The sequence below is a fragment of the Cetorhinus maximus genome, chromosome 6 (assembly GCF_964194155.1).
Source record: "Cetorhinus maximus chromosome 6, sCetMax3.hap1.1, whole genome shotgun sequence".
In the NCBI taxonomy this organism is placed as follows: domain Eukaryota; kingdom Metazoa; phylum Chordata; class Chondrichthyes; order Lamniformes; family Cetorhinidae; genus Cetorhinus; species Cetorhinus maximus.
This window is the reverse complement of record NC_135884.1, coordinates 77,443,267-77,464,286: the sequence shown is the minus strand read 5'-3', so window position 1 is coordinate 77,464,286 and position 21,020 is coordinate 77,443,267. Positions and strand designations below refer to the sequence as shown.

Below are 21,020 nucleotides of genomic sequence, written 5' to 3'. Positions count from 1 at the left end.
TTGATCTTCTGTATCAAGATTTTTTCACTACTGCACTGATCTCATCTTTCATTAACAAAACCACCCCACCTCTGTTTCTTTTCGTCCAATCCTATCAAAATGTCATGTATCCTTGAATATTTAGTTACCACCTTAGTCACCTTGCAACCGTATCTCTGTAATGGCTATCAGATCATTCCCATATATTTCTCTTTGTGCCAACAATCTTCATTCACCTCCCCCCATTCCCCGCCCGCCCGCCCGACAATCTTCATTCACCTCCCCCCATTCCCCGCCCGCCCGCCCGACAATCTTCATTCACCTCCCCCCATTCCCCGCCCGCCCGCCCGACAATCTTCATTCACCTCCCCACATTCCCCGCCCGCCCGACAATCTTCATTCACCTCCCCCCATTCCCCGCCCGCCCGCCCAATCTTCATTCACCTCCCCCCATTCCCCGCCCGCCCGCCCGACAATCTTCATTCACCTCCCCCCATTCCCCGCCCGCCCGACAATCTTCATTCACCTCCCCCCATTCCCCGCCCGCCCGCCCGACAATCTTCATTCACCTCCCCCCATTCCCCGCCCGCCCGCCCCTCCGACAATCTTCATTCACCTCCCCCAATTCCCCGCCCGCCCACCCGACAATCTTCATTCACCTCCCCCCATTCCCCACCCGCCCGCCCACCTTCATTCACCTCCCCCCATTCCCCGCCCGCCCGCCCACCTTCATTCACCTCCCCCCATTCCCCGCCCGCCCGCCCACCTTCATTCACCTCCCCCCATTCCCCACCCGCCCGCCCACCTTCATTCACCTCCCCCCATTCCCCACCCAATCTTCATTCAACTCCCCCCATTCCCCACCCGCCCAACAATTTTCACTCACCTCTCCTGCCTTTCCCCACGCACCAAACAATCTTAATTCACCTTCCCTCATTCCCCACCCACCCAATCTTCACTGCAAGTGATTCTCTGGTTATGATTAGATGGCTAAGAATGAAACCAGGTGAGAGCAGTCCCACAGCCGGATGACAGTGGAGAGGGGTTGGAGGAGGATGGTGTGGTCGACCATGTGAAAGGCTGCAGGCAGGTCGAGAAGGACAAGGAGGGAAAGTTTACCTTTCTCACAGTCACTTTGGATGTCAATTATGACTTTAACAAGAGGCATATCGATGCTGTGGCAAGTAGCATTGAGTGGAAGGATTCAAACACGGAGTTGTGAGCAAGATAGGAATGGGTTTGGGTGGCGAAAGCATGTTCAAGGACTTGAGAGGAAAAGGAGGTTGGAGATGCAAGGATAGTTTTCAAGGGCAGAGAGGGGGTGATGACACAGATCTGAAAGAGAGGACAGTACCTGAGGAGAGAGAACTATTAACAGCATCAGCTGGCATGGAGACTGGGTAGGGAAGCTGGCTGGTCAACAGAGAAAGGGATCAGGGAGCAGATGGTGTCTGCCATGAACAAGATGAGCTCAGAGGGGAGACAGGATAGAATATGGAGAATGATGCGAGTTCAGGGTTAGGGCAAGGGAAACCAGCTAAGGACAGCAGATTTCCTTTTTAAAAAATATATTAGTGAACGAAATGGGTTACTACAACAATCAATGATAGTTGTCATAGTCAGCATCACTGAGACTAGTTTCACTGAGACTGGGGAGGGGCTGCGTGATGGGGGAGGGGGAGTTTGACAGCAGGGTTAGTATCCTAGAGGGAGGATAGCTGTAAAAGGGACAATTCATGTAGTAGATTGTAGGGTTTTGAATAGCAGTAAATCCTGTTCTGGTCCCTTTAATTAATCTTGCTGTGTAAAACCCTTTGGGTGGAGGTATTTCTGATGTCTGGCAGATAGCTTTCTATAAAATGCAAGATCAGACCCAACAGTTACTTCAGCCACTGAGAAGCTTCCAATCGGGATTGAGAATGTACACAGGATTACTGAGGTACCATTCAGTGATGCTCTGCTCCAGCTCCCTCAGTATGTCCTGGTGGAGCTCATACAACTCAGCGATATCACACAGGATGCGGGTGACACCTTCCTGATCCATCACAGGGCAAGCTTCACCCCGAACAACACACATGGCTGCTTCTCTGAATTCCTGTTGGAAGAAAATTGTCTCAGATCTTAATGTATAAACTCAGCACAAGGCTATCTTATAACCAATAGAGACATATTCAGAATGAGAGGAATGATGAGAAATGGTTAATTTCATTTTTAAACTGACAGGAGGGATTAAAAAGGAATGAAACTGGACGGATGATCCGGCATTGACCTAGGCGCTGGAAATGATAATGGCAAACTCAACCCTGCAAAGTCCTTCTTACTAACATCTGGGGGCATGTGGGAGAGCTGTCTCACAGACTAGACAAGCAACAGCCTGACAGTCATCCTCACGGAATCATATCTTACAAACAATGTCCCAGACTCCACCATCACCATCCCTGGGTATGTCCTGTCCCACTGGCAGGACAAACCGAGCAGAAGTGGCGGCACAGTGGTATACAGTTGGGAGGGACTCGCCCTGCGAGACTTAACATCAACTCCAGACCCCACGAAGCCTCATGGCATCAGGTCAAACATGGGCAAGGAAAACTCCAGCTGATTACCACGTACTGTCCTCCCTCAGCTGATGAATCAGTGTTCCTTCATGTTGAACATCACTTGGAGGAAGCACTGAGGGTGGCAATGGTGCAGAATGTACGCTGGGTGAGAGATATCAATGTCCATCACCAAGAATGGCTCGCTAGCACCAGGAGCTGGCCAAGTCCTAAAGGACATAGCTGCTAGACTGGGTCTGCGGCAGGTGGTGAGGGAACCAAGAGGGAAAAACATACTTGACCTCATCCTCACCAATCTGCCTGCTGCAGATGCATGACAGTATCGGTAGGAGTGACCACTGCACAGTCCTTGTCGAGACGAAGTTCCGCCTTCACATTGAGGATACCCTCCATCGTGTTGTGTGGCACTGCGACTGTGCTAAATGGAATAGGTTTCAAACAGATCTAGCAACTCAAGACTGGGCATCCATGAGGCGCTGTGGGCCATCAGCAGCAGCAGAATTGTACTCGATCTGTAAACTTATGGCCTGGTATATCCCCCACTATACCATTACCATCAAGACAGGGGGTCAACCTTGGTTCAATGAAGGGTGCAGGAGGGCATGCCAGGAGCAGCACCAGGCATACCTAAAAATGAGGTGTCAACCTGGTGAGGCTACAACACAGGACTTTGGGCGTGCCAAACAGCATAAGAAGCAAGTGTAAGATAGAGCTAAGCGATCCCACAACCAACGGATCAGATCTAAGCTCGGCAGTCCTGCCACATGCCAGTCTTCAGCCAATTTGATTCACTCCACGTGATATCAAGAAACGGCTGAAGGCACTGGATACTGCAAAGGCTATGGGCCCTGACAATATTCCAGCAATAGTATTGAAGACATGCGCTCCAGGAATTGCTGTGCCCCTAGCCAAGCTGTTCCAGTACAGCTATAACACTGGCATCTATCCGGTCATCTGGAAAATTGCCCAGGTCATCTGGAAAATTGCCCAGGTCATCTGGAAAATTGCCCAGGTCATCTGGAAAATTGCCCAGGTCATCTGGAAAATTGCCCAGGTCATCTGGAAAATTGCCCAGGTCATCTGGAAAATTGCCCAGGTCATCTGGAAAATTGCCCAGGTCATCTGGAAAATTGCCCAGGTCATCTGGAAAATTGCCCAGGTCATCTGGAAAATTGCCCAGGTCATCTGGAAAATTGCCCAGGTCATCTGGAAAATTGCCCAGGTCATCTGGAAAATTGCCCAGGTCATCTGGAAAATTGCCCAGGTCATCTGGAAAATTGCCCAGGTCATCTGGAAAATTGCCCAGGTATGTCCTGTACACAAAAAGGACAAATCCAACCTGGCCAATTACTGCCCCATCAGTCTACTCTTGATCATCAGTAAAGTAATGGAAGGGGTCATTAACAGTGCTATCAAGCAGCACTCGCTTAGCAATAACCTGCTCACTGAAGCCCAGTTTCGGTTCTGCCAGGATTATTCAGCTCCTCGACCTGATTACAGCCTTGGTTCAAACATGGACAAAAAAGAGCTGAACTCTCGAGGTGAGGTGAGGTGAGAGTGACTGCCCTTGGCATCAAGGCAGCATTTGACCGAATGTGGCATCAAGGAGCCCTAGCAAAACTGGAGTCAATGGGAATCAGGGGGAAAACTCTCCGCTGGTTGGAGTCATATCTAGCACAAAGGAAGATGGTTGTGGTTGTTGGAGGTCAGTCATCTCAGCTCCAGGACATCACTGCAGGAGTTCCTCAGGGTAGTGTCCTTGGCCCAACCATCTTCAGCTGCTTCATCAGTGACCTTCCTTCCATTATGAGGTCAGAAGTGGGGATGTTCGCTGATGATTGCACAATGTTCAGCACCATTCGCGACTCCTCAGATACTGAAGCAGTCCATGTTCAAATGCAGCAAGACATGCACAATATCCAGGCTTGGGCTAACAAGTGGCAAGCAACATTTACGCCACACAAGTGCCGGGCAATGATCATCCCCAACAAGAGAGAGTCCAGCCATCGCCCCTTGGTGTTCAACAGCATTTCTATCACTGAATCCCCCACTATCAACATCCTGGGGTTACCATTGATCAGAAATTGAACTGGACTAGCCATATAAATACTGTGGTTACAAGAGCAGGTCAAAGGCTGGGAATCATGTGACGAGTAACTCGCCTCCTGACTCCCCAAAGCCTGTCCACCATCTACAAGGCACAAATCAGGAATGTGATGGAATACTCCCCATTTGCCTGGATGAGTGCAGCTCCCACAACACTCAAGAAGCTTGACACCAACCAGGACAAAGCTTGATTGGCACCACATCCACAAACATTCACTCCCTCCACCACTGACGCACAGTAGCAGCAGTGTGTACCATCTACAAGATGCACTGCAGGAATTCACCAAGGCTCCTTCGACAGCACCTTCCAAACCCATGACCACTACCATCTAGAAGGACAAGGGTAGCAGATAGATGGGAACACCACCACCTGGAAGTTCCCCTCCAAGTCACTCACCATCCTGACTTGGAAATATACCGGCCGTTCCTTCACTGTTGCTGGGTCAAAATCCTGGAACTCCCTCCCTACAGCACAGGGACTGCAGCGGTTCAAGGCGGCAACTCACCACCACCCTCAAGGGCAACTAGGGATGGGTAATAAATGCTGGCCCAGACAGCGAAGCCCACACCCCGTGAATGAATTTAAAAAAAGTGACCATAACATGGTAGAATTTACCATTCAGTTTGAGAGTGAGAACCTTGGATCGGAAACAATTGCACTAAACTTAAATAAGGGTAATTACAAAAGAATGAGCAAAGTTGGCTGGAGTGGACTGGGAAAGGAGTTTAGCAGAAAAGACAATTGATGAACAATGGTAGACATTTAAGAAAATAGTTCATGACTCTCAGTAAAGATATATCCCAGTGAGGAAGAAGGATTCTAGGAAGGGGATAAACTAACCATGGTTAACCAAGGAAGTTAAGGACAGTATCAAATTGAAAGAAAAAACATACAATGTGGCAAAGATTAGTGGTAAGCCAGAGGATTGGGAAAATTTTAAAAACCAACAAAAGATGACCAAAAAATAAAGGAGGGGGAGAAAATAAACTTTGAGGGCAGACTAGCAAGTAATATAAAAATGGACAATAAGAGCTTCTTTAAATATATAAAAAGGAGAGACCAAAATGGGCATCGGCCCCTGAGAGAATGAGGCTGGGAAATAATGATGGGGAACCAGGAAATGGCAGAGGAGTTGAATAAATACTTAGTATCTTCTACCATGAGGACTGATGCAAATAGTATTCCAAAAATACTAAATAATCAAGGGGCAAAAAAGGGGGAGGAAATAAATACAATAACGATCACTAGAGAAAAAGTACCAGGGAAACTAATGGGACTGAAGGCCGATAAGTCCCCTGGACCTGATGGGTTGCATCCTAGGATATTAAAGGAAGTAGCTGCAGAGATAGTGGATACACTGGTAGTAATCTTCCAAGAATCTTTAGATTCTGGAAAAGTCCCAGAGGATTGGAGAATGGCCAATGTAACACCCTTATTCAAAAAGGGAGGAAGACAAAAAACAGATAAGTATAGGCCAGTCAGCTTAACATTTGTCATTGGGGATATGTTGGAATCTATTATAAAAGAATTTAAAGCAGAACATTCAGAAATATATGATATAATCAAGCAGAGTCAGCATGGCTTCATGAAAGGGAAATCATGCCTGATAACAAGCAAGATAGATAAAGATGCAATAAATTTTGATTTCCAAAAGGCGTTCAATAAGGTACCACACAGGCTATTTAGCAAGATAAGAGCTTATGGTGTTGGGGGTAGTATATTAGCACGGATAGAGGATTGGCTAAATAATAGAATACAGAGTTGGGATAAGGGGGGCATTTTCAGGATGGCAACCTGTAACTAGTGGAGTGCCACAGGGATCAGTGCTGGGGCCTCAATTATTTACATTAATGACTTAGATGAGGGAAGTGAATGCACTATCGCCAAGTTTTGCGGATGACACAAAAATATGTGGGAAGGCAAGTGGTGATGATGACACAAGGGGTTTACAGAGGGATATAGACAGGTTAAGTGAGTGGGAAAAGACTTGTCAGATGGAATATAATGGGGGAAAATGAGTTTATGCACTTTGCAGGAAGAATAGAGGAGCTGAACATTATTTACATGGAGAGAGGCTGCAGAAAGCTACAGCACAGAGGGATTTGGGGCTCCTCATGTATGAATCCCAAAAAGCTAACATACAGGTTCAGCAGGTAATAGGGAAGGCAAATGGAATGTTGGCCTTTATTTCTAAGGGAATGGAGTATAAAAATAGGGAAGTCTTGCTAAAACTATACAAAGCACTAGTTAGACCACACCTAGAACACTGTGAACAGTTTTGGTCCCCTTATCTAAGGAAAGATATACTGGCATTGGAGGCATCCCAGAGAAGGTTCACTAGGTTGATCCTGGGCATGGAGGGATTTTCTTATGTGGAGAGGTTGAGTAGGTTGGGCCTGCACTCATTGGAGTTTAGAAGAATGAGGGGTGGTCTTATTGGAACATATAACATTCTTAGAGGGCTTGACAGGGTAGATGCTGAGAGGTTGTTTCTCCTTGTGGGAGAGTCTAGGACCAGAGGGCATAATCTCAGAGTAAGGGGTCACCCATTTAAGACAGAGATGAGGAGGAATTTCTTCTGAGGGTAGTGAATCTATGGAATTCTTTACCGTGGCGGGTTGTGGAGGCTGGGTCATTAACTATATACAAGGCTGAGATAGACAGATTTTTAGTCAGTAAGGGAATCAAGGGTTATAGGAAAAAGGCGGGAAAGGAGTTGAGAATTATCAGGTCAGCTGTGATCTCATTGAATGGTGGAGCAGACTCGATGGGCCTTCTTCTGCTCCTACGCCCTATTGTCTTATGGTATCATGGAAGGTGCTGTCTAAGAAGCCTTGGTGAGATGGTACACACTGCTGCTACTGTGTGTCAGTGGTGGAGGGAGACAATGTCTGTGGATGCGGTGCCAATCAAGTGGCTGCTTTGTCCTGGATGATGTAAAGCTCCTTGAGTGTTGTGGGAGCTGCACTCATCCAAGCAAGTGGGGAGTATTCCATCACACTTCTGACTTGTGCCTTGTAGATAGTGGACAGGCTTTGGGGAGTCAAGAGGTGAATTACTCATCACATGATTCCTTGCCTCTGACCTGGTCTTGTAGCCACAGTATTTGTATGGCTAGTCCATTTCAGTTTCGGGTCACTGGTAACCCCAGGATGTTTATAGCAGGGGATTCAGTGATGGCAATGCCATTGAACATCAAGGGGCGATGGCTGGATTCTCTCTTGGAGATGGTCATTGCTTGGCACTTGTGGTGCGAATGTTACTTGCCACTTGTCAGCCTGGATATTGTCCAGGTCTTGCTGCATTTGGGTATGGAGTGTTCAGTATCTGAGGAGTTGCAAATGGTGTTGAACATTGTTCAATCATCAGCGAACATCCTCATTTCTGACCTTATGATGGAAAGAAGGTCATTGATGAAGCAGCCGAAGATGGTTGGGCCAAGGACACTACCCAGAGGAACTCCTGCAGTGATGTCCTGGAACTGAGATGACTGACCTACAACAACCACAACCATCTTCCTTTGTGTTAGGTATGACTCTAACCAGCGGAGCGTTTTCCCCCTGATTCCCATTGTTTCCAGTTTTGCTAGGGCTCCTTGATGCCACATTTGGTCAAATGCTGCCTTGATGTCAAGGACAGTTACTATCACCTCGAGAGTTCAGCTCTTTTGTCCATGTCTGGGCAAAAGCTGTAATCATGTCAGGAGCTGAGTGACCCTGGCAAAACCCAAACTGGGCATCAGTGAACAGGTTGTTGCTAAGCCAGTGCTGCTTGATAACACTGTTGCCGACCCCTTCCATCACTTTACTGATGATCGAGTGTAGACTGATGGGGCAGTAATTGGCCAGGTTGGATTTGTTCTGCTTTTTGTATACAGGACATACCTGGGCAATTTTCCACATAACCGGGTAGATGCCAGTGTTGTAGCTGTACTGGAACAGCTTGGCTGGGGCTGTGCCAAGTTCTGGAGCACATACCTTCTGTACGATTGCCGGAATGTTGTCAGGACCCATAGCCTTTGCGATATCCAGTGCCTTCGGCCATGTCTTGATATCATGTGGAGTGAGTTGAATTGGCTGAAGACTGGAATCTGTGATACTGGGTACCTCCGGAAGAGGCCGAGAAGGATCATCCACTCGGCACTTCTGTCCAAAGATTGTTGCAAATGCTTCAGCCTTATCTTTTGCACTGATGTGCTGGGCTCCCCCATCATTGAGGATGGGGATATTTGTGGAGCCTCCTCCTCCAGTGAGTTGTTTAATTGTCCACCACCATTCACGACTGGGTATGGCAGGACTGCAGAGCTTAGATCTGATCCATTGTTTCTGGGATCGCTTAGCTCTATCACTTGCTGCTTATGCTGTTTGGCACACAAGTAGTCCTGTGTTATAGCTTCACTAGATTGACATCTCATTTTTAGGTATGCCTGGTGCTGCTCCTGGCATGTCCTCCTGCAATCTTCATTGAACCAGGGTTGATCACCTGTCTTGATGGTAATGGTAGAGTGGAGGATATGCTGGGCCATGAGGTTACAGATTGTGTTTGAGTCCAATTCTGCTGCTGCTGATGACTTAGTGCCTCATGGATGCCCAGTCTTGAGTTGCTAGATCTGTTCAAAATCTATCCCATTTAGCACTGTGGTAGTGCCACACAACACAATGGAGGGGATCCTCAATGTGAAGGCAGGATTTTGTCTCCATAATGACTGCGCTGTGGTCACTCCTCCTGATACTGTCATGGACAGATGCATCTGCGGCAGGTTGATGAGGATGAGGTCAAGTATGTTTTCCCCTCTTGTTGGTTCCCTCACCACCTGTCACAGACCCAGTCTAGCAGCTATGTCCTTTAGGACTCAGCCAGCTCAGTCAGTAGTGGTGCTATTGAGCCACTCTTGGTGATGGACATTGAAGTCCCCCACCCAGAGTACAATCTGCACCCTTGCCACCCTCAGTGCTCCCTCCAAGTGGTGTTCAACATGGAGGAGCACTGATTCATTAGCTGAGGGAGGGCGGTATGTGGTAATCAGCAGGAGGTTTCCTTGCCCATGTTTGACCTGATGCCCTGAGACCTCATGGGGTCCAGAGTTGATGTTGAGGATTCCCAGGGCAACTCCCTCCCGATTGTATACCACTGTGCTGCCACCTCTGCTGGGTCTGTCCTGCCAGTGGGACAGGACACACCCAGGGATGATGATGGTGGACTCTGGGACATTATCTGTAAGGTATGATTCCGTGAGTATGACCATGTCAGGCTGTTGCTTGACTAGTCTGTGAGACAGCTCTCCCAATTTTGGCACTAGCCCCCAGATGTTAGTAAGGAGGACTTTGCAGGGTCGACAGGGCTGTGATTGCCCTTGTCGTTTCCAGTGCTAAGGTCGAGCCTTGTGGTCCATCCGGCTTCATTCCTTTTTTGTGTCTATGTAGCAGTTTGTTACAACTGAGCAGCTTGCTAGGCCATTTCAGAGTCAACCACATTGCTGTGGGTCTGGAGTCACATGTAGGCCAGACCAAGTAAGGACAGCAGATTTCCTTCCCTAAAGGGCATTAGTGAATCAGATGGGTTTATACAGCAATCGACAATGGTTTCATGGTCATCATTAGAGATTAATTGCAGATTTTTATTGAATTAAAATTCCACAATCTGCCATGGTGGGATTCGAACCCAGGGCCCCAGAGCTTTACCCTGGGTCTCTGGATTACTAACCCAGTGACAATACCACTACTGCATCACCTCCCCCATCCTGGGGGTTACCATTGACCAGAAACTGAACTGGATTAGCCATATAAATACTGTGGCTACAACAGCAGGTCAGAGGCTAGGAATCCTGTGATGAGTAACTCACCGCCTGACTCCCCAAAGCCTGTCCACCATCGACAAGGCACAAGTCAGGAATGTGATGGAATATTCCCCACTTGCCTGGATGAGTGCAGCTCCCACAACACTCAAGAAGCTTGACACTATCCAAGACAAAGCAGCCCGTTTGATTGGCACCACATCCACAAACATTCACTCCCTCCACCACCGATGCACAGTAGCAGCAGTGTGTACCATCTACAAGATGCACTGCAGGAATTCACCAAGGGTCCTTAGACAGCACCTTCCAAACCCATGACCACTACCATCTAGAAGGACAAGGGCAGCAGACACATGGGAACATCACCACCTGGAAGCTCCCCTCCAAGTCACTCACCATCCTGACTTGGAAATATATTGTTGTTCTTTCACTGTCGCTGGATCAAAATCCTGGAACTCCCTCCCTAACAGCACTGTGGGTGTAGCTACACCACATGGACTGCAGCGGTTCAAGAAGGCAGCTCACCACCACCTTCTCAAGGGCAGCTGGGGATGGGCAATAAGTGCTGGCCCAGTCAGCAAAGCCCACTTCCCGTGAATGATTTTAAAAGAAGGAATGTAATCTGTATAATGGCTCGTTGTTCAAGCTCCTTCATTAGAAGGTACTCTTCCTGCCGTTCACTCCCATTCAGTTTTGGCTTCATTTATTGACCCCATAACACCAAGGTGAGCCATCATAGTCACTGACTTCCTAGACAGCTGCCCACTCTTGACCACACACGACCTCCCGAACACTCACCAACCCCGACCCCTCATCAGCCCCGGCTAGGAGCTAGCTATGGCGGAGCAAGCAATCGGGAGGGGATTGGTCAGCAGGAGGTAACAAGGGGGGAGCAAGGAATCGGGGGCAGGGGAGGTGTCGGGAGTGGGGTGGCCTTGATCCATGTACGTTTCACACGGTGCTTTTACAATTCACATACACAAAAAGAGAACAGTGTAGACAAACCAGTTAAAAACAAGCTGCTACTCACTGTGTGTAGGAAGTTCAGGACACTCAGGTACCTGCAGGAGGCAGACAGAAAGTAGCAGACTGATACAATCTTGTAACAAATCATTGTGGCAAAGGAACATATGAAAAGAGAATTTAGATAAATGCTTGCACTTACGCTCTCTCTGATGTCGTCATTGCTTTTACAATGTGATAGGCTTCAAGCCCTATGTCAATCTACAAGAAAGTGAATAAATATTTAGTTCTAGTAGTTACACTTCACTCTCCAAAACTGTAACCTGACCACATGTCCATAACAATTTAGGAACAGGGGGAGGCCATTTAGTCTCAAATCTGTTTCATCATGCAAATAGATCCAACATTTTGTTCACCCTGACCCTCGCCCTTTGTCAACCATACAAAACCCATCACATTTCTGCCTCTCCAGCTCTGAACGAGCATCTTGCCAACTCGAAACATTAACTCTTTCTCTCGCCACAGGTGCTGCCAGGCCTGCTGAATTTTTCCAGCATTTTCCGTTTGTATTTCAGATTTCCAGCATCTGCAGTATATTTCTTTTATTCCCTTAAAACATTGGTTAACAAAAATCAATCGATGTCAGATTTAAAATGAACAATTGGCCTGCCATCAATAACCATTTTTTGGAAGAGAGTTAAAAGTTCTGTAGGAATGTTTCCTAAATTCAGTCCCGCTCTGGATCTAATTTCTTTGACTGCGGCCCCTCGTACTCATCTATCCAGCCAGAGACCCATAGGCTCAGACATTTACAGCACAGGAGGAGGCCATTCAGCCCATCGTGTCTACGCTGGTCATCAAAGATCTGACTACACTAATCCCATTTTCCAGCACTTGGCCCATAGCCCTGGAGGCTGTGGCAATGCAAGTGAATATCTAAATACCTCTTAAATGTTAAGAGAGTTTCTGACTCAACCACCCTTTCAGGCAGTGAGTTCCAGACTCCCACCCTCTGGGTGAAAAAAATTTCTCCTCAACTCTCAATTCTCTTAACCTTCTATCTCATACCTTCAATCCATGTCCTCTGGTTATTGATCCCTCTACTGATGGAAAAAGTGCCTTCCTATCCACCCTATCAATGTCTCTCATAACCTTATACACCACTATCAGGTCCCCTCTCAACCTTCGCTGCTCCAAGGAAAACAATCCCAGCTTATCCAATTTTTCCTCACAGCTCAGACCCTCCAGCCCAGGCAGCATCCTGGTGAATCTCCTCTGCACCCTCTCCAGTACAATCACATCTTTCCTGTAATGTGGTGACCAGAACTGCACACCGTACTCCAGTTGTGGCCTAACCAGCATTTTATACAGTTCCAGCATAACCTCCCTACTCTTGTATTCTACGCCTCGGCTAATAAAAGCAAGTATCCCATATGCCTTCTTAACCACCTTATCTACCTGCTCTGCTACCTGCAGGGATCTGTGGATATGCACACCAAGGTCCCTCTGATCTTCAGTACTTTCCAGGGTCCTACCCTTCATAGTGTAACCTCTTGCCTTGTTAGCCCTCCCCAAGTGCATTACCTCACACTTTTCCAGGTTGAATTCCATTTGCCATTGCTCTGCCCACCTGACCAATCCATTGATATCCTCCTGCAGTTTACAGCTATCCTTCTTACTATTTACCACCTTACCAGTTTTCCTGTCATCTGCAAACTTCTTGATCATACCCCCTACATTATTCTTACACTTCTCTGAAATTTGATTACATATTTGATCCTCTATCTCTCCCTGACTGTTTGGGGGCTTATAGCACACACCCAATAGCGTGTTTGCCCCTTTTGTGTTTTTTTACTTCTACCCATGTGGCCTCATGTGATGATCCTTCCAAGATATCATCCCTCATCACTGCTATAACTGATTCCTTGATCAATATTGCGACTCCCCCATCCTCTTCTATCCCCCTCTCTGTCTGGTGTGAACACCCTTTAACCAGGAATGTTGAGCTGTCAATCAATTTAGCCAAGTCTCAGTTATAGCTTTGATATCATACTTCCATGTGCCTATCTGGGCCCTCATCTTGTCTGTCATATTCCTCAGGCTCCTTGCATGAAAATATATTCCATTTAGCCTTGCTAAACTCACTTCTTTCTTATCTAGCCTATGTTTCCTCTGCCTTCCAGACTCACTTACTAGCGTTTTAATTTCTAATTCCATTTCAGCTTCTCTCCCCTCTGAACTACTTTTCAGGATCCCATCCCCTTGTCAATTTAGTTTAAATCCCAAAAGCATTAGCAAACCTCCCCTGTTGGTCCAGTTCCTGTTCAGATGTAACCTGTCCAACTTGTACAGGTCCCACTCCCCCGGAAACGGTCCCAATGCCCCAGGAATCTAAAGCCCTCCCTCCTGCACCATCTCTCCAGCCACACATTCATCTGCTCTATCCTTCTGATCCTATACTCACTACTGTGTGACACTGGGAGTAATCCGAGAATTACTACCTTTGAAGTCCTGCTTTTCAATTTCCTACCTAACTCCATAAAGTCTGCTTTCAGGACCTAATTTCTCTTTCTTCCTATGTCATTGGTTCCAATGTGACCTCTGGCAGTTCCACCCCCCTCCCCCTTCAGAATGTCCTGCAGCCGTTCTGTGACATCCTTGACCCTGGCACTCAGGAGGCAACATACCAACCTGGAGTCTCGTCTATGGCCGCAGAAGTGCCTGTCTACTCCCCTCACTAACGAATCCCCTACCACTATTGCCCTTCCACACTTCTTCCTCCCCTGCTGAGCAGCTGGACCACCCACAGTGCCATGGCCTTGGCTCTGGTTGGCCTCCACAGAGGGACCATCACTCTCACCGTTTTCCAAGGCCGAAAAACGGTTTGCGAGTGAGATGCACTTGGGGGATTTCCTCACTACCTGCCTGGTCCCCTTCTGTCTGTCTGGCAGTCACCCATTCCCTCTCTGCTTGTTCTTCCTTAAGCTGTGAGGTGACCACATCCTGAAAACATGCTATCCGTGAATCTCTCAGCCTCGTGAATGGACTGCAGTGCCCCCAGCTGCCACTCAAGCTCCAAAACCCAGAGCTCAAGTTGCTCCAGTTGAAGGCACCTCCTGCGCATGTGGTCATCCAGACCGCCAGGAATGTCTAGGATTTCCCACATAGCACAAGATTTGCAAATCATGGGACTGAGCTCCCCAGACATATCTTAACTAAATAGAATATGAACCCTTGCTTTTATATTACCCTTACTCCTTCTTGAGTATAGACTAGATGCTAGATCCTCTTCCTCGACTAGATTCCTGTAGGTGCTGCTGTCCCAGAGTCCTCCTCTCACACTCTCCTCTAGGTGCTGCTGACTGCCTGTCCCAGGGTCCTCCTCTCACACTCTCCTCTAGGTGCTGCTGACTGCCTGTACCGGGGCCCTCCTCTCGCTTTCTCCTCTAGGTGCTGCTGACTGCCTGTCCCAGGGTCCTCCTCTCACACTCTCCTCTAGGTGCTGCTGACTGCCTGTCCCAGGGTCCTCCTCTCACACTCTCCTCTAGGTGCTGCTGACTGCCTGTACCGGGGCCCTCCTCTCGCTTTCTCCTCTAGGTGCTGCTGACTGCCTGTCCCAGGGTCCTCCTCGAACATTTCGATGTAGCCCATCAATTTGCTGTAAAATCATGAAAACCTCTATCAAATTACCCCTTAACCTTCTAAATTCCACAGAATACAACCCTAGTTTGTGTATTCTCTCCCCATCATTCAACCCTTGGAGTCTAGGAATATGGCGTGAAGATTTAGTAAATCTACACTGTACTCCCCCACCAGGTCAGCATATTCTTCTCAAGGTGTGTTACCCAAACTGCTCACAGTAACTCCAGGTTTGGCCTATCCAGGGTTTTGTACATCTGAAGCACAATTTTTACCCCATTGTATTCTAGTCCTGTAGGTAAGAGGCCAGCATTCCATTAGCTTTGATGATCATCTTCTGTACCTGTATTTGTCTATCTGCACCGCAAGTCTGTTTGGTCCTCCATTGTTTTTGGCTTTTCACCATTTAGTAAGTACTTGATTCTGTCTTGTTTAGGTCCAAAGTGACCTTGCATTTGCCTACATTGAAATCATTTGCCACACTTTTGCCCATTCACTTAAACTATTAATATTTCTTTGCAATCTTATGCTTCCATCTTCACTGCCTACAATGTCACCTATCTTCCTGCCATTAGCAAACAATCTTCTAAATCATTAATAAACACTGAACAATTGAGACTCCAACACAGATTCTTGCCTGGGCACCACATTAGGCCAATTAGGGTTCCTGCCCATTACCCCTATTCTATGACCTTTTCTACTTAGCTAACTTGCGAACCAGGTCAATAACTCGCCTTCAATTCCATGGGATTCAACTTTAGCTAACAGTCTCTTATGGGGAACTTTATCAAGTGCCTTCTGGCAGTCCATATAAGTAACATCTATAGATATTCCCCTGTCCGTGACTTCATTCAGCTTCAGGTTCATCAGGCATGGCAACTCTGGCTGATGAGCAGAAAATTTTCAATGTGTTCAGTCACTCTGTCTTACATGCTAGCAATGTCCCAACAACAGATATTAGATTAATTGGTTGGTAATTCCCCGCTTTCCCCCTCTCACCTTTCTTAAAGAGCAGAATGACATGCAATTTTCCAACCTAAAGGAATGGTTCCCAAATTGAAAAACCTTTGGAAGATTGTAGTTAGCTGCAATGTTCTCACCTGCTTCATTTAAAATCTTGGGATGGAAGCCATCTGCTCCTGGGGATTGGTCATTCACTCTTTAGCACCATTATTTTCTTCATACTGTTATTTTGCTTACATTAATTTTGATGAGCCACAATTGCTCAGGTTGTCCAGCTTGCTATCCTTTTCTTCTACTGTAAATATTCAGTCCAAACCAATAAAACATGATGGCCCTGCTGAACAGATCACAGCCAATAATATGAGATGTACCTGTTGAGCCAGGTCCCTTTCGATGTCCTCAGACTCTGAACTGTTTCCAATATCTTCATCAGACACAATCTCCTCTCCGCTGGGCGAACATGCTGTCAGAGTCTCACTGTCAACACTGCAACAACAAGCACTACTTTTAATCTTTACACATTTTGACCCAGCCTACACACTCTCTTAGGGTGGAATCATCCCAGATTTGCACCAAGTGCGGTAGCAGGCTGGAAAACCAATGTTTTCACGCCATATTGTCCCAAACCCGCCACATTATTTATGCATTTCCGGGAAACATGCTGTTTCAATGGTGGGCGGGCTCTCATTTGCCTGCCACGCCATCACTCACCACTTCATCACATCAGGCGTCATATTTAAAGTCTGGCCACACGCACACATCAGTGCTTCCAGCCCAGGGAAGATGTCCACAAAAGGCAAAGAGACTGCAGCCCACAGAATTAATGATGCATCGCTAGAATACCATTTGGATGCTGGGGAGGCCACTGTGATGTCCTCTACCCCAACTCTGGCCACAGGATGGGCAGCAGCATCACCAATTCAGCATGGCAGGCAGTGGCAGCAGTGGACAGAGCCAAATGTTACTCACAATAAGAGGTTGTGGTGGAAGAATTAATCCAGGCTGGTCTCTTGGTTAAAGCTGGTTTATTTTCAAGACAACTCCTCAGTGCTACTGACTTCCTAGTAGCTTCCATACAGTGTTCCAGCTGCACCTTTTTATTCTATTTAGTTGTTTAACTACCAATTGGCTTTAACAAGATGATTGCCATATTAACATCTTTCTCCTCCTTGCTCTCTTCTTTTCTCCCAGCTCCACCCTCACTCCTTCTGATGATCTTTCATTTCCAGGCTCATTGCTCACTTGCTCATGTGCTCTTTAATCTCTTGGTTCCTCTCTTACTCTTTCTCACTCTCTTTATCTCCTGGTTCATCTCTCATTCATTCTCACAGTCCTTTATCTCCCAAGCCCTTCTTGTTCCTTATCATGGTCTTTTACCTCCCAGCTCTTCTCACTCCTCCTTGCATTCTTTTATCTACCCGGTTCCTCTCTCACTCCTTCTCGCATTCCTTTATCTCCCTACTCCTCTCTCGCTCCTTCTCATGCAGTTTAATCCCCCCAGCTGTTCATTTTCTCCTTTTTGTGCTCTTTCATCTCCCCCCTCACTCCTTCTCACGCTCTTTTATCACCCACCTGTTTTATCAACCCTTCTATCTCCCAGCTCCACTCTCACACCTTTATATCTCCCAGTTCCACTCACTCTTATCTCCCTGGCTCCCCTGTCACTCTTTCTTATGTTCTTTTATTCCAACAACTCCTGTTTCACGCCTCACTTTTTTTTTTAAATCTCTCACCCCCTCTTACTCTTATCTCCGAGTACCTCTCTTACTCCTTCTCCCTCTCTTTACCTCCTGGTTCATCTCTGGCTCCTTCTCGTGCCCTATTCTTGCCCAGCTCCTTTCTTACTCCTTTTCACTCTATTTCCTGGCACTTCTCTCGCTCCTTCTTACACTGGCTTATCTCCCTGGCTCCTCTTTCACTGCTTCTTATGCTCTTTTCTCTGCTGCTCCTCTCTCACTCCTCTGTCACACTGTTTAATCTCCTGGCTTCTCTCACTCCTCATGCTCTTTAATCCCGTATTTAATCCTCTCTTTCTCCTTATCGCTCTATTTTTCTCCTGGCTCCTACCTTGCTCCTTTTGACGCTCTTTTATCTTCTGGATCTTCTCTTGCTCCTTCTCGCGTTCTTTTATATCCCCACTCGTTTCTCACTCCTCCTCGTGCTCTTTTACCTCCCAGCTCCTCTCTCGTTCCTTCTCATGCTCTTTTATCTTCCAACTCCTCTCTCACTCCTTCCCGCTGTCATTTATCTTCCAGCTCCACTCTCGCTCCTTCACACATTCTGTTACCTACCCGTCTCCTCTCTGACTCCTTCTCATGCTGTTTTACCTGCTGGCTACCCTCTCACTCCTTCTCTTTCTGTTTAATCCCCCCGGCTCCTCTCTTTCTTCTTATTACTCTATTTTCTCTGCCAGCTCCTACTACCTTGCACCTTTTGATGCTCTTATATTCCCACTTGTCCCTCACTCCTTCATCTCCCAGCTCCTCTCTTGCTGCATCTCATTCACTTTTATCTCCCACTTCTCTCTAACTGCTTCTTGCACTCTTTTATACCCCAGTTCCTTTCTCAAATCTTTATCTCCCAAATCCTCTCTCATGACTTTTCATGCTCTTTATTTCCTGGCACATCTCTCGCTCCTTCTCATACTGGTTTATCTCCCTGGCCCCTCTTTCACTTCTTCTCATACTCTTTTCTCTCTGGCTCCTCTCTCGCTTCTTCTTGCACTCTCTTTTATCCCAACTCCTCTCATGATTCTTCTCAGTCTTTTATCACCAGGTTCCTCTCTTACTCCTTCTCACTCTCTTTATCTCCTGGTTCATCTCTCACTTCTCCTCACACATTTTTATCTCCCAGTTCCTCCTTCCCTCCTTGTCATGCTCTTTGATCCCACCCAACTCCTCTTTTTTGTTACTCACAATAAGAGGTTGTGGTGGAAGAATTAATCCAGGCTGGTATCTTGGTTAAAGCTGGTTTATTTTGAAGACAACTTCTCAGTGCTACTAACTTAGAACCATAGAACCATAGAACATACAGCACAGAAAACAGGCCATTCGGCCCTTATAGTCTGTGCCGAAATATTATTCCGCTAGTCCCATTGACCTGCACCTAGTCCATAACCCTCCAGACCTCTCCCATCCATGTATCTATCCAATTTCTTCTTAAATCTTGAGAGTGAGCCCGCATTTACCACGTCAGATGGTAGCTCGTTCCACACTCTCACCACTCTCTGAGTGAAGAAGTTCCCCCTAAGCCTTTCCCCTTTCACCCTAAAGCCATGTCCTCTCGTGTTTATTTCTCCTAATCTAAGTGGAAAGAGCCTACTCGCATTTACTCTGTCTATACCCCTCACAATTTTGTAAACTTCTATCAAATCTCCCCTCATTCTTCTACACTCCAAGGAATAAAGTCCTAACCTGTTTAATCTTTCCCTGTAACTCAACTCCTTAAGATCCGGCAACATCCCAGTAAATCTTCTCTGCACTCTTTCAATCTTACAGCTATCCTTCCTGTAGTTAGGTGACCAGAACTGCACACAATACTCCAAAGTTGGCCTCACCAATGTCTTATACAACCTCACCATAACATCCCAACTCCTATACTCAATACTTTGATTTATGAAGGCCAGTATGCCAAAAGCTTTCTTTACAACCTTGTCTACCTGTGACGCCACTTTCAGGGAATTATGTATCTGAACTCCCAGATCCCTTTGTTCCTCCGCGCTCCTCAGTGCCCTACCATTTACTGTGTATGTCCTACCTTGGTTTGACCTTCCAAAATGTAACACCTCACACTTTTCCGCATTAAATTCCATCTGCCATTTTCTGGCCCATTTTTCCAGTTGGTCCAGATCCCTCTGCAAGCTTTGAAAACCTTCCTCGCTGTCCACAACACCTCCAATCTTAGTGTCATCAGCAAACTTGCTGATCCAATTCACCACATTATCATCCAAATCATTGATATAGACAACAAACAACAATGGTCCCAGTACAGATCCCTGAGGCACACCACTAGTCACAGACCTCCAGTCTGAGAAGCAATCATCCACTACCATTCTGTCTTCTCCTACACAGCCAATTTCAAATCCAGTTTACAACCTCTCCATGGATACCAAGTGTCTGAACCTTCTGAACTAACCTCCCATGTGGGACCTTGTCAAAGGCCTTACTAAAGTCCATGTAGACAACATCCACAGCCTTTCCTTCATCTACTTTCTTGGTAACCTCCTCGAAAAACTCTACAAGGTTCGTTAAACACGACCTACCACACTCAAAGCCATGCTGACTATCCTTAATCAGCCCTTGGCTGTACAAATACTTATATATCCGATCTCTCAGAACACCTTCCAATAATTTACCTACTACTGACGTCAGGCTCACTGGCCTGTAATTACCTGGTTTACTTTTGGAGCCTTTTTTAAACAACGGAACAACATGAGCTACCCTCCAATCCTCCGGCACCTCACCCATGGCTAAGGACATTTTAAATATTTCTGCCAGGGCCCCTGCAATTTCTACACTAGTCTCCCTCAAGGTCCGAGGGAATATCATGTCAGGCCCGGGGGATTTATCTACCTTTATTTGCTGTAAGGCAGCAAGCACCTCCTCCTCTTTAATCTCTATATGTTCTATGACACTACTGCTTGTTTCCCTTCCTTCCTTATACACTATGCCAGTTTCCTGAGTAAATACTGATGCAAAAAAACTGTTTAAGATCTCCCCCATCTCGTGAGGCTCCACACAGACGACCACTCTGATCTTCAATGGGACCAATTGTGTCCCTTACTATCCTTTTACTCTTAATATACTTGTAGAAACCCTTCGGGTTTACCTTCACATTATCTGCCAAAGCAACCTCATGTCTTCTTTTTGCCTTCCTGATTTCCTTTTTTAGTATTTTCTTACATTTTCTATACTTTACAAGTACCTCATTTGCTTCTTGTTGCCTATACCTGCTATACACCTCTCTCTTCTTCTTAACCAGATCGCCAATATCCCTTGAAAACCAAGGTTCCCTATGCCTG

At 46.7% G+C, this 21,020-nt stretch overlaps 1 protein-coding gene across 1 annotated transcript in view; it reads right to left on the bottom strand.

Moving 5' to 3' along the window:
- Nucleotides 1-21,020, bottom strand: part of LOC144681842 (FYVE, RhoGEF and PH domain-containing protein 5-like) — a 236,174-nt gene that overhangs the window by 79,633 nt on the left and 135,521 nt on the right. The window contains exons 2-5 of the mRNA XM_078543880.1: nt 16,372-16,486; nt 11,601-11,659; nt 11,466-11,496; nt 1,923-2,074 (exon numbers count right to left, since the gene is read on the bottom strand). Coding sequence (XP_078400006.1) covers nt 1,923-2,074; nt 11,466-11,496; nt 11,601-11,659; nt 16,372-16,486 — 357 coding nt within the window. The remainder of the gene's footprint in view (nt 1-1,922; nt 2,075-11,465; nt 11,497-11,600; nt 11,660-16,371; nt 16,487-21,020) is intronic.